This window comes from Lepidothrix coronata, unplaced genomic scaffold, assembly GCF_001604755.1.
Source record: "Lepidothrix coronata isolate B3197 unplaced genomic scaffold, Lepidothrix_coronata-1.0 Scaffold34, whole genome shotgun sequence".
Classification (NCBI taxonomy): domain Eukaryota; kingdom Metazoa; phylum Chordata; class Aves; order Passeriformes; family Pipridae; genus Lepidothrix; species Lepidothrix coronata.
Genome location: NW_016690214.1, coordinates 4,263,726 through 4,277,062, shown reverse-complemented (window position 1 = coordinate 4,277,062; position 13,337 = coordinate 4,263,726). Strand labels below are relative to the sequence as shown.

The 13,337-nt window shown below is 42.9% G+C and overlaps 1 protein-coding gene across 1 annotated transcript in view; it reads left to right on the top strand.

Moving 5' to 3' along the window:
- The window catches only part of HLF (HLF, PAR bZIP transcription factor), a 35,548-nt gene that overhangs the window by 594 nt on the left and 21,617 nt on the right, over positions 1–13,337 (top strand). The window contains exon 2 of the mRNA XM_017811820.1: positions 498–833. Within this exon, the coding sequence (XP_017667309.1) occupies positions 498–833 (336 nt within the window). The remainder of the gene's footprint in view (positions 1–497; positions 834–13,337) is intronic.

The following is a 13,337-nucleotide window of genomic DNA, read 5'->3' as shown; positions in this document are numbered from 1 at the left end:
GCACATCAAAATCGTGTTCTGTCGAGCCTTTGCCACTGTGTGTTGGTAACGTTAGGAAGTGCTGAATTTCAGGGCTTGTGAAAGGACCAGCAAGACTGGGACCTTAATTTAGAAACATGTCAGGATAACAGATTCTGGGTATTTTAGGTTAAGGCTGTTCCTTTTCAACGGAATACACCAACAGCTTCCAGTTTGCTGGAGTATTTATACTCACTTTTAAGTCTGTTGAGTACTTATTGAAGCTGACATTCAAAGCCATGCATGCAGTGGAATTGTTAACTAAAAATAGAGGGAGATCTCATAAAACATGGTTAGATCCAGCAAAGGTGCTCAGTTGGCTCAACTGTCTATCAGGTAGAGGGAATCAATATTTCTGAAGGGAGTATTCCTTTCTTACCACCTGTGAGTGCAGCAGAAAGGATGGAAATGTAGTAGCTAATATTTTAATTACTAAGCTCTTACGCTTTTATTATGTTTTTTTTTTTTTTTTGTTGAAGCATTCGGTAAAGAAAAAGACAAAGAGAAGAAGTTAGATGATGACAGCACCGGTACCACAGTCCCTCAGTCAGCTTTCTTGGGTCCAACATTATGGGACAAGACACTGCCATACGATGGAGACACTTTCCAGTTGGAATACATGGACCTGGAAGAATTCCTCTCAGAAAATGGCATTCCACCCAGCCCAAACCAGCACGAGCCTAGCCCACACCAGTCAGGTCTCCAGCAAGCTACCTCAGCATCACCTTCTGTCATGGACCTCAGCAGCAGGGCTTCTACTTCAGTCCATCCAGGCATGGTGTCGCAGAACTGCATGCAGAGCCCGGTCAGACCAGGTAAATCAGCCCTAAGAACTCCCCCGTGGAATTTGGCAGGAGCCCTCCTCCCCAGTGTAAATCAGTACTTCTCCCTGTGCACTTGACAGGCAGCTTAGAGCACATAGGATTCGAGTCACTCACAGTCCAGAAAATAAAAATAATAATTCTTGTTATCGCTAAGTTGCTCCACCAGGATTTTTGTTTAAATTATCTAAGGAAGCTGTGGGAATTCCAAGGAAACTTCTTTCCTTTGTTGGTAGCCTTGCTGTTAGCATGTAAAAAGAGCATGGAATGGCATAGATGCCACAGTGTTAAATGAGCAGGGCAAAGGACTGTCAAAGAGAACGTGCCTTCAGCCAGTATGGGATGTGAGAACACAGGAGTGGGCAGTTATTTTGGAGTTAAAGCTCAATGCTTCCTATTTGAAATTTTGGCCATAATCTTACTCTCTGTTGAGCAAAGTAAAATTTGCCACAGGAACTGAATTTTGGAACTACATAATAATCTTGCTTGAATTGGCACAAACTTGAGTGCAACTCTGACCTGAGTTCATAACTTGCATCTGTAGTCACCTTAAGCCTAAGAAAACATCATGGACTCCAAGGTCTGGTTGTAATGCACAATTCCAACCCATTTGATGTCAGTGGAAGTCTTCTATTAGTTTATTAGCACTTGAGATCATCCCTTTAGAGACACTCGTACGAATCCAGAATAACTGCTCTGGCTTGACACCAGCATGGCTGAGATCATGGCCAGTGGAATAGTGTCAACACTGAAGGTTGGAAAACATGAAGCTTTGCCTTTTTTCTTTAAAGAAAAATAAAAAATACCACCGAGAGTGACTTATTTATTGTGCTCTTCTGCTCACACGAGGTGTGCTAGAGCAAAGTGTGCTCCTGGCAGCAGGAAACCACTCCTCTACTTCTGCTTGATCGTTTGCCATGCTCAGCGTGTGAAGTCATTGTCAGAATCATCTGATAAGGAGGCAAAATAAATAAATAGAAGGACAAAAGTTGTGGAGCAGGACGAAATAAAAAAGTCTTGCAAGGCTGTAACATTCCTGTCCCGTTAAAAAGAAATTAAACACCCCCCCAAAACCTCTCAAACCTGTCAACAGACTCCTTGCCCCCCCCCCCATCAGAAGTGTGTGTTTGGTCATGGATTTCATTTACTTTTACTTTCTGTGGATTTGACTTTGCTTTGCATTTCAGTTTCAAGGCTTTTCATAGTTAACTAATAACTTCTAAGGGTTTCCAAAGTTAAAATATATTTGGAGTTGGCAAGAGCAGGATATAAAACCCTTTGCTTTTTCTGAGCCAGCTTTAAAAATAGTGCTTATGTGCCCCACCGTATTCTGTCGCATATGCACTCACAAAATTAAAAGCAGATAATCTGTCCTCATTCTCTTTTTTTTTTTTTCAGAGGAGCCTGGTTATGAGCCAGGCTGTTAACGATCACCTGTCAGAATGTATTTGTAATCAGCTGTCTGTGTGACTTTTCAACTCATTGATTTTTTTGGAGTTTTTTCCTGAGCCATTTGCAGCTCAGGGTTACGAACTTATCTCGCTGTGCACTTTTTTACTGTTGTAAAGGACGTCATGTCTCTTGGGGTGGGATAAAACATCTAAATTTTTAGTTATTTTTCCCCACACCGTTTTTCCTTTACAAGAATAGAACGTTTTGTTGAATCTGGTTTTTATAAAAGGGGTTTTTATAAAAGGGAGCTCATTTCACTCCTTAAATAATATTTTCTTGCCCCCCATTACAGATAGGAACTGTGACTTAATTAACACTAGTCTGGTTTATCATCAGGTCGTTGAAATTTTTATGTGCTGTGATGTGAAAATATTACTTTGACAATCAGCTTTGAAGAGAAGATCTTACAGTTTAGCATCTGAGCAAGGTTGAGAATATAACATATATTTAAAAAAAAAATTGAGTAAAAGTGAGCATTTAGGGTTGTCATAAAAGTGCCAAGGCAAATGTGCTGTTTTGAAATATGGAGGTGAATGTTAAAATCATTACAATGGAGCCTGTTGGTTAATAGATCTTAAGACTTTTAAACAGATTATTTTTTTTAACTACCACATGAAGAATTTTTAATTGCTGTGAGCTACCATTCCAGTATGCATGGCTGTTGTGATTTGTATTGTTGCAATAAATCCAGGCAAAAATAGCATAGAGTATACAATTTCCATAAAAATTCATGTGATCTTCCTACTTCTAGGAAAACTGGATTTTTTAGGTGATAGTAGTTCTCCTAAAAATATTTCACTGGTGTGTCTTCTGCCTTTTGCCTGGCAATGGAAGCCTGTTAGGGCGTGTGGAGCTGAAGGAAGGGTCAAAGCCTGTGGTTCTCGTGTCTCTGCTTTAAATGGCTCTGTGGGTTTTGGCATCACGTGCAGGTGGTCAGAATTCCCAGCTCCAGGGGTGGGAGTTCACCTGCACGTGGAACCCCGAGTGTGACTCAGGGACGTTCCCTGGGGTGTCTGGGACAGGGATGGTCTGTGGAAGAGCAGCATAAGGAGATTTGATTTTGTGCACACGTTGAAACACAAGCCTTATCTGTCTGTAAAGTGAGTGGCATTGCCCAAACTTGTTTTATACCATCTCTGGAAATCAGGAAATCTGCACTGGCGTAGAGTGAGGAATGTCATCAGGCTCAGCAGAGCCCTGCTGACCTGGCTGTAGATGTGACATTACCAAAATCTTCACTGATTTCCCCCTTCCCCCCTAAAAAAAAACTAACAACAAAATGGTTTTGTAGAAATGTAACTTAATTCTGTATTTCCAGCTCACATTATCTGGTCACTGGAAAAATGTTTAGGCTCACCAGTTTATCATCTGCAAAGAATTAAGGAAGCACCTACTTCCCATACATTTCTGTTCAGGGAATTTACATATAGCAAATGCTGGGGGTTTTTGATGAGGAGGGACAGAGGGCAGTGACTGTTGCAAGGCTGGAACCATGTATTTTTCACAGCACTGATTTTGTTAATGAAAAATAGTATTTTGATTTATTTTAGCATTCCAGACCAACAGTCGTCGTCATGTGTAGATGCATTTAAAAACTTCTTTTTTGTCTTGGTATTGGATGCTGGTAGGTTGGTTTTCAGATTTTATGAAGCTTCTAAAGTAACCCATTACTACAAACACATTTTTGTGGTTCTTCATTTCGTGCACACCTTGTGTTGTCTTTTGCCGTGTTTTTTGGTGGAATGTAAATTTCTGTTTAACTGCAGAGTCCTTAAGGAAATTTGGAGTAATTTTTAGTGGTTTGTGTGTAAAGGGAAGTACATATTTTGCAGGTAGCTACATGGTTGTTGCTTTTTTTTTTTTGGCTCTTTTCCCTGGTGGGGGTGATTGGGGCAGGTATTGTAAGGGGTTTGAATGGTGTGAATTAAGAGTTCAGAGGCATCAGGCTGAGTCTGGTGAAGGACCCTAATTAGGTTTTTGGGATTTTTGTGGTTTAGATCAGAGTTTTCTGTTTGCCACCAAAGCCTTGGACGTGGGGCTGTGTCTCGGGGATAACCAGGTGTTGTTTGTGCCCTGCTCCCTGAGGAGGTTCTGAGAGAGCTCCCTCCTGCTTTGTGTTCTGTGATGGTGCTTTTCAGTCTCTGTTCCCTGGATGGCTGGGTGCCTTTGCCTACTTGCCAAAGATTATTTAAGGAAAGAAAAAAGGAAAAAACAAGCTTTGTAATCCACTGCAGAAATATAACTGTGTGCAATATCTGCGAGGCTTCACTTTCAGTTAAAAAAAAAGAAAAAAGCCAGATTTTGGGGCTTGTTAATCAAAAAGCTGAGAATTGTTTGCATGTGAGGTGCACTTACACCTCCCACCCCCCTCTAAGAACACAAAGATTTTTATTAAATGTCGTGGTTTATTTATTCAGCTGAGATATTCCATGTAGAGTGTAAGTATCCATTACCTCTTGCTTCTTAACGCAGCCACTGAGCTGCAGTGACTGACACCAGGCGGGGCTGGGTGGGTTTTTTGGCGTTTTCTTGGAGCTCTTGTTTGTGACAGGCGCAGCAGCCAACTGGGAGAGGTTTGTTCTTGCTCCATCCAGCCTCCTGGCTGGATGCTGGGGATGACTTGGTGCAGGGGCAGCCCAGAAAGGGTGTGTGTGCAACACTCCCTGTATTGCAGCCTCCCTTCCCCTGTGTTTCTTAACGTGACCTCCTCCTCCAGCACAGCCTTGCAGTGCGAAGGGCAGCATTCCCAGCTTGCGAAGGGCAGCATTCCCAGCTTGCGTGCGGAATCCTCTCCTAAGCTTTAATCGCTGTTTACAAGCAGGAAGGTGTTGCAGGAGCCCCCCTCTCTGGGAGGCGAAGGGCTCTACCTGCGGCAGCGGGAGGAGCTGGGAATTTCCTGACCTCTGGTCTCACACGTGCCTGTGGGAGTGAGCAGCCAGACCAGCGTGGGGCTGGGACCGGCAGCTGCTCTGCACATTGAGCCTCACGTGAGGCTCCCGGTGCCTGCAGGACCATGTGCTCCAGGCACGGCTCCCTGCCCTGTGCAGCCGGCTCAGCACGGCTCTGCTCCTGCCATCCCCACCAGCCCGTGCCCAGATGGGAAAGCTTCGCCCTGCGCTGCCACAGCAAAGGAGGCTCGGTCTGCAGACGAGCCTCACAAGCTCTCTGGATCAAAGGGAGATGCAAAATATATTCAGGCAAATATTAAAAATAGCCTGTCACATGATAACAGGGGGGAAAAAGTGCTGAACGCACAAGGCTTGTTAGTGCTGGAAGCAAGAACACTGTGTCTCCTTCAAGGGAGCTAATTTTAATATTCACTGTTACATGTTGATTATCGGTTAAATAATTGCTCGACCGCGTGAAAGGACTTGAAGTTAATTCAGAGTTCAAACAGTAAATAGCGTGAAATAATCTTGGGTGTTATGCTATACTTTCAAATATCCCTGGCCTGACTCTCCAGGTCTCACTGGGAATAGTGAATTCTACACAGGTAGAGCTCCTTGGGCAAGTAAGGGCTGTCCACAGTTAGGAAGAGGATACAGGCAGGGTTGTTGGTTTGTTGGGGGGTGTTTCTGTCCCCTTAAGGGTGTCTGAGTGTCAACTTGTTGCAATTGCCTAGAACAAGCACAATGACTTTCTCAGAGCTTTGCTTCCCATCTCAAAGTGCTTTGGAGAGTGATTGCAGGATTCTCTGGGCAGAGATTTGATTTTATTTAAGAAACAAGTACACCCTGAAGTCTTTCATAAAACAATACATTATAGTGAAGAGAGCAGACCTCATCAGGAGGTGTATACAAAGACATCGATATTATCTGATTAGATGAAGCTACTTGGAAACACATTAAATTGTTCAATCTCTACATATTTATATGACAGCAAATTGGCAATTGTGGAAGCTGCAGAGGCCAGATTCTGCCAATTAATCTGAGCAATAAGTACTTTACTCCTCATGTGGTCTCTCTGATTTCTGTGTGGCTCAGCAGGCAGGCAGATTGTTGACTGCTCTCCGTCAGCTCCCAGGTGGAGCAGCAAAATGTCACCATTCACTCACTTGTCATTCATCTTTCTGGAATTTTTTTTTTTTTTTAATGAGGGTAACAGCTCTCAGTGCACCAGTGGAGTTTTCACAGGATGAAAGGGCATAGTCACCATCAGTAAAGAGGACTTCAGAGCATTATGAAATCAGAAGCTTGGTTGCCTGGCAGTACTGCTGTTTAGTATTTATATCACACAAACATGATCATAAATTTCCTTTTTTTTTTTTTTTTAAGTTTTCCCTTCATAACAAATAATTTTCAGTATTTTATCTGAATTTCATGAAAGACTGGTAATCAGAAAAAAGTATTTCAACTAAGTTATATTCAAGAAAAACTGTGGGTTGGTCTCTTCTACATTAAGTAGGTAATGAAAGCTCTGAAAAAAACCATTTGCTTAAACCTCAAATCTGTTCCATTTAATGGACTAAGTTATATGTAGGAAATGAGTTTAAAATGCACAACAGTGTCAGAATGAATGTATGGCAAACAGATTTTTGTAGCTTGTATCATCTTTTTTTTTTTTTAATGAACAAATGGTGTTAAGGAAGCTTTCTGTTTATCAAAAAGCTGAATTTGGTCCTGAGAGCTTCAGAGCTGCTGTGGGGAGAGCTAACACAGAGGTAGGTAAGGCAGCACGTGTTGCAACACTTATTTTTTCTTTTTTCTTTTCTGCTGGGGCTCTTCACAGCACTTCAGCTCTGCCTAACTGAGGTGTCCTCCATCACGTTTTAAACAAATGCCAGTTATTGTTCAACCTCTCACATTTCTGACACTCTTGCAGCTGTTGCACAGTTCTGCTTCCCTGCCCATTCTCTCAATTACATTTTGCCAGGGTTAAATTTGGCCCAGATTTTCGTTGTGTGCCATCCAACACCATGGCTTAGCTCCTCCGATGTGGCACGATCTTGCTTCAGGGTCCTCTACTCAAGTTTGAGAGAAACAGCTTTAGCTCTTCATCTTGCTGGTATTATTCTCTAGTTCATATTATTTGGCATTTAATGAAAACAGGCATTGAGCATCTTGAAGCTCTTGGCTTGTGTTTTGGTGTGTGGCTGTTGGTAGGAGGAAATATAAAAAAATCCAAATTTCATTAGGATTCTAGAAAACTGAGGCTCCCTTTTAACTGGAACACAAATCTAGATTATTACTGAAACAAAATTTGACAGGAACCCACAGATGGATTCATTAACATGCATTTACTACAAGCAGAAGCAGAGTGAACTAGAGCAGTAACTCACCTGTAACAAAATGCCATCCTTAGCTATGTAGGTGTATAAGCAGAGAGGCAAAAATACTGAGTTTGGCAAAGATTTGTTGAGGATTGAGAATGGTTTTTAAAAAAAAGAGTTCTTTTCCAATTAGCCTTAGGGAGCTCAGCTTGCTGTAAATTCTTTGTTCTGGAACATGGCTGTGGACAATAGGTCAAAGATTAAGTAATTCATTACAGAACTGGTTGATTCTCCTGAATTTAATAAACAATTGAATGAACAGGGTTCTCTTCCATAGCAAGATCCATGATTTTGTGTGGCAATGATCAGATTTTAAGTTTTAAATAAAACACCTGCAAGGCCTTCCCACTTACTGAATGTGTATTTGGACATCGGTGTATTTGAGGTGACCTGGTAACAGCAACCCTGGTACAGCTGAAAGCACTCAAAGACAAATTAAATGTGGAGAGGAAGGAAACTGTAAATTGCATTTTGAAAGAAACGAAGGAACAATAATGTGAAACTTGAAAGCACGAAATATTGCAGAAGTGTGTTTATTGGAGCAATCAATATTTTTAGGGCAGCGAGATTACCGAAATAATAGCACTAAACCTTCTTGTAGGAGAGTGCCCTGCACAGGCTGCAGAACATAAAGCACAGGCTCAAGGCGAGAGGGCTGCACTGAAGCAGAGCAGATGACTTAAAACTCTTCAGTCATTTTTACAAACTCACCATTGCAACATTTGGAAATGAGTCTTATTCCGGCAAGAAGCCTGCTTAAAAAAACCAGCTGTGCGCTTAGCTTAATGCTTAGTAAGTAGGAACTAAGCACTCCAACCCAAATCCTGTTCCTCATCAAAATAGAGGGGGTTAAACTGACTTAATTTGAAGGACCCTGCAGCAATCAGCCATAGCACTGTTCCCTCTTTGTGCTGCAGAGTGGAAATATGGATGTTGGTGACGTCTGTAATCCCTGCAGCTGCGGCCCCTCGGCGGGGGCATCGCCCCTCCTGGGGATGTAACTCTTGCAGCTCTTGCTTGCTGGGAGAGAAGAGCACTGGGGGTTTTCTATGAAAACAAACCAAATCCAGTCATGCTAGGTATGTGTGGTCTCTTGCCTGTTCCTGCTTGCTGATTTTTTTTGAGTATATTGGCTCATTTTAACCACATGTGGCACAGAAGTAGCGATTCTGAAAGAATAGTTACAGTCCTAAAATTTCATGAAAATAGAGGAGGGGGTATAGGAGTGGATATAGGGTGGGAGTATGTTGCTGAGCAGGAAGAGTAATGTAAAATCACATAAGACCTTTAAAATGCCTGATCCGTGTGAAATGTTTCTAGAAAAGCTGACACCCTTCTAGACACCATGAGATGCCAATTCACTTTGAGAAAAGAATCTGCAAGAAACCAAATTTAATTGGTTTAGTGTGTGTTGGAGCAACTGTGGGGGGGTCACAAACTTTTTCCCATCGTTATTCTTCCTTGGAAATCCTCAGCTTCTTGAGCTTTGTGATTTTTATGAGACTCTGGGGTTTTATTTGAAAAGAGAAGTTAGGAAACCAGTTATAAGGTTTATAAACATGATCCTGGAGGTTCTGATCCTGAGCAGTGGAAGGGGCTTGGTCCTCTCTCAAATTGAACAGTTGTTTTACCTAAAAGCTTTCTGAACTTTTCCATGACCTTGCAATATCCTGTTCCTCTTGTGCAGCAGAATGGCCCCAGCTCTGCTGCCTTGTTTGAAACTACCCTGTGGTGGGATAACTTCAGATTTGAGGGCTCTTCTCGCCAGTATGGCAGTATCACATGTGGGCGGGTGTCCAAGTGACTTTGTGTGCCCATCTCCCCATTCATCCCACGCAGCACTGGCTCAAACCTGGGAAACTTTCCACTCTGCCACCGGAGTCTGTGCTGGAGAGAGGTTAGGAGGGAGTGAGGAACAGGGGAGAGTGAGAGTGGGCTAAAAATGTTGAGGGATCAAAGAGGAAAAGTAGGTCGTGCAGGGTATGTGCGCTGGGAGGAGGGATAGGGGAGCACAAGTGAGGGGCAGATTTGTTTTCCCATTGGTCTTTTCAAAGTTGTGCAATTTAAGAATTGGATTAACCTGATATGACTTTGTTTTTCTGCCAGATTAGATATGTTGAGTTTCTTGGCTTTGTGAATTGTACAGTACATTGTGTGCTGTAAAATATGGGTGTGTCGGGCTAAAGCTGTGGTGACACAGCCCGCTCACGGTGTAATGCAGCTCTGCTGGGTGGACCCCCCTGCTCCCCCTGTGTCCCATTCCCTCTCCCCCAAACACACACTTGGGAGGGCATTTACAGATGGGATAGAACCTCTCTTTGCCCCTACATTCTGTTTCCAGATACCCTTTGTGGTAAGGTAACACTTACCTGAGGTCCAAAAGCCCGTTTGGTCTGGCAGTTGTGTATTTGATGTGAAGTGCCTTTAAAAAAAAAAAAAAAGCTGTATGAAAAGACACTCAAGAGTTTCTTCCTGCTTCCTCGCTCAGGATTTTGGAGAAAGTTTATTGGGAAATGTTGCAATTTTTTTTTCTCTGTCCCCCCCCTTTTTTTTGGGTTAATGTGTCTGAAACATTGCCTTGAGCTTAACTTTGGAAGAGTGAAAAATCAGATACACATCTGAAATAACTGCAAGTGCTGAGCTCACTGTTGTTTGAAGTACACCACAGCAGCATATCAATGTCAAAATAAAATTTTCACAGCAGTATATGTTTGCTCAATGGTTTGTTGGTTGGTTTTTGGTTGTTTGTTTTTTTTTTTTTTCAGTTTTTTGGTGCTGCATTCATCCTGAGATAATTTAGTTTGGTGTATCCTTTTTATACGCTGAGCTGGCCCCGTGGAATAAACCAATTCTCTTTGCTTATTGAAGGGTGAGGGCGGAGTAATGCAACTAGGCAGCTAGAGGAGGGTGGCCAGAATCACAGCCCTGTTGAGCTGGGTGATCCTCTGATTAGTAAAGAGTGTGCAGACTTTGGGGAGTGAAACTACAAATACCTTAGGGCACTGCTGTTTAATTCCCACTCTCCATTTCCAGACTTTTCCAGGGACCTCAGCAACCCAAGCGAGTTAGTCACAAGGGACTGACAGATATTGGTTGAAAAATGAGGAGTTAATTCCCCTGCCCGTAGCGAAGGTTGTTTCTCTTGGAGGAGAAGAGCATAAATAAGAGATCAGGTTAATAAGTCACATATCTAGATTGTGTCGTGCTCCTCAGCCATGTGCTGCCACAGTGCCTTACTCCACTAATTCACAAAAGCCAAAGGCAACGGAGCTTGCTCACCAGCAGAAGGTTTTTCTGAAGTGGAGTAGAATGGTGACTGAACCATTTTTTGAGAGCAACACCAGTTGAGTAAAATGGAGCAGGAGGAGGTTGACCTTGTGAACACTGGCATCACTCAACTCTATATTACACGAGAGAATTAGGAAAGAGTGCAGCGTATTTAAAGTTAACCTGCATATTTGCCTTCTGAGGAGGTTAAACCACAAGCCTTCAGTTAAAGATGTTGGTCTGCTTGAAACACCTTGGTGCCTTGGCACTTAAAAAATCAGGGCATGGATTGTCCAGACTCCAAGGCCTGATGTTCATGCACCTGTAATCACGTGGCTGCTCTCGGAAAGGCTGATCCTTCGGTTGGACCGGGCTCACCACCAGGTTTAAGAAATGCTTTCCCAATGTCTCTTATCTGCTCAATTTTCTCAGTGCGACCTGGTTGATGTCATTGTTGAAAATCGTGGTAGTCTCAGTCTGGAAGCTGCTCTGAACACGTGAAAAGGACTCATTAGCCAGATCCAGGGAGAGAACTGGAGGTGTAGTTGTCAACTCGTGCGCGTCTCTGATTTCACCAGGTGCTGCACGTGTCTAGTTTATCCATTTATTTCTCTTAGAGAGTAAACAAATCTCACTTTTCTTAGGTGCTCTGGTGACTGTTTTAGCTGAGCTGCTCTTATCTGTAGCGGGGATGTACTTCTGAGATCTTATGTTTGGAGGCTTTTCTTTCTGCACCCACATGTAACGTGCTCTCACGGGTCATGTGCAGCTCTGACTCTGGCCAGGGGTGCTCGTTGTCCACCCTTAAGTCAGTTATTTAAAAATATTATACTACTATCAAAATATAATACCTGATCACTGGTGCAGCTTCTAGCCCTTTAGAGTCTGCATGTTCTTCCGATTGAATTCGTTGGCCAAATTCTGTCGCACTTCATGAACGTTTCTCTGTGTTCGGTGGTGCTACTGGGTGGCTGCACGGTCTGAATCCCAGGGGATGTCCTGGACCACCTTGGGCCACATCCTGGGAGGCCTGAGCACCTCTGAGTATGGAGTTCTCAGTATGGAATTCAAAGTCACTCAGCATTTGCATGGGTAGCTCCCAGTCCTGTACAGTGGAGAGTTTACAGTGCCTTTGCCGCTCAGGTTCTCTCAGGATCTGCATCCTGAAGGAGCTGATGGGGTGTAACTCCGGAGCAGATCCAGGTGAATGCCGGGTGCTGAGCACCCCTGTGGAATGTGCTCAGCCCAGGAGCCCAGTTAACACCTCATTAACACACAGCACTGCAAACCCCAACCTTTAGGCAACTCCTCGAGTAGTTTTATGCTGCCCTTCAGTTTGTAGCCCGTGGCTGGTTGTTTCCCACTCTCTCACGTTTTCCCTGATGTGTACAGTCTGAAGATCACATTTAACCAACACAAGGAAATCAGCTTGGCCCGACGGGCTTCTCCATCACGTGGCTGCAAATGTGTTCACTCTGTTCTGCCAGATTATGGCTGGCTGAGCAAAATACAGTGGAGCTCTGGGCTGCTGGCCAAGCTTTTATTTCAGTTTGGAGCTTACAGCCACATATTTGCTATTTGGCAGGACATCCACTGGGGTATATTTGGATAGTAATCTAGCATTGTTTTGCTGCTTTTTTCTTCTCCTTTTTTTTTTTTTTTTTTTTTTTTTTTTTGTTTTAATGCACACAGAGAATATAATCCCAACACTTACTTCGGCCAGTCTATACAAGGTTTCTCAGTGTGCACCGTTATGTATGTGCACTGAGAACTTGTAGCCATGACCTTTGATAAATATAAGTCAAAGCAATTAACTTTCTTTTATTGAAAAACGCTGGATGTCCTACTCTTTGCCCCCTCTGTGCCGATAACAGAGCTGTGTTGTTACTCTTTCCAAGATCAAAAGCTTCACTAGGGTTTGATTGAAGTCCAATTATGGAAGGAAGTAGCTGTGCTGGAGCTCTGAAAATAGCAATAATTGTTAAAATAATAAAGTGTGTCCTTGTGTGTCTTTATAATATTTAGAACTTCTTTTGGGGGGAAGGGGGTGGCTTTCCTCTAGTTTTAAAATGAAAATATTAGCAAATGTCTTGGGAAAATAGGAGTGTGCTGTTAGAAGAACAAGTATCCCTCTCTGGATTTCTTACTTCAGTTCTGTTCTCCACCCCAAGTTGCCTTCCTCAGAAGCTGTTTGCATGCAGCCTGACTCATGCAGGAAAATAAAGCTGGATTTGATTTTTAGCTGTATGGGAGGCTTTGGGTTTGGGGGGTATAAAGCCTTTATGATGCAAACTCATTTATTTCTCTGTGAAACAAAAAATGGGCTTTTCAAAATACAGTGTGTTATGGAAAATTGGCTCTGGGTTTCAAACTCCAACATCTCCGAGGGCACCCATGTATGAAAAAGTAGTACAAAAAGACATAATGCCTGGGGAGGGGGTACAAAATATGATGGCAAGCAGGAGTGTTTGAGGAGCAGTTCCTGTTACTTTATGAAGGGACATCTCTTG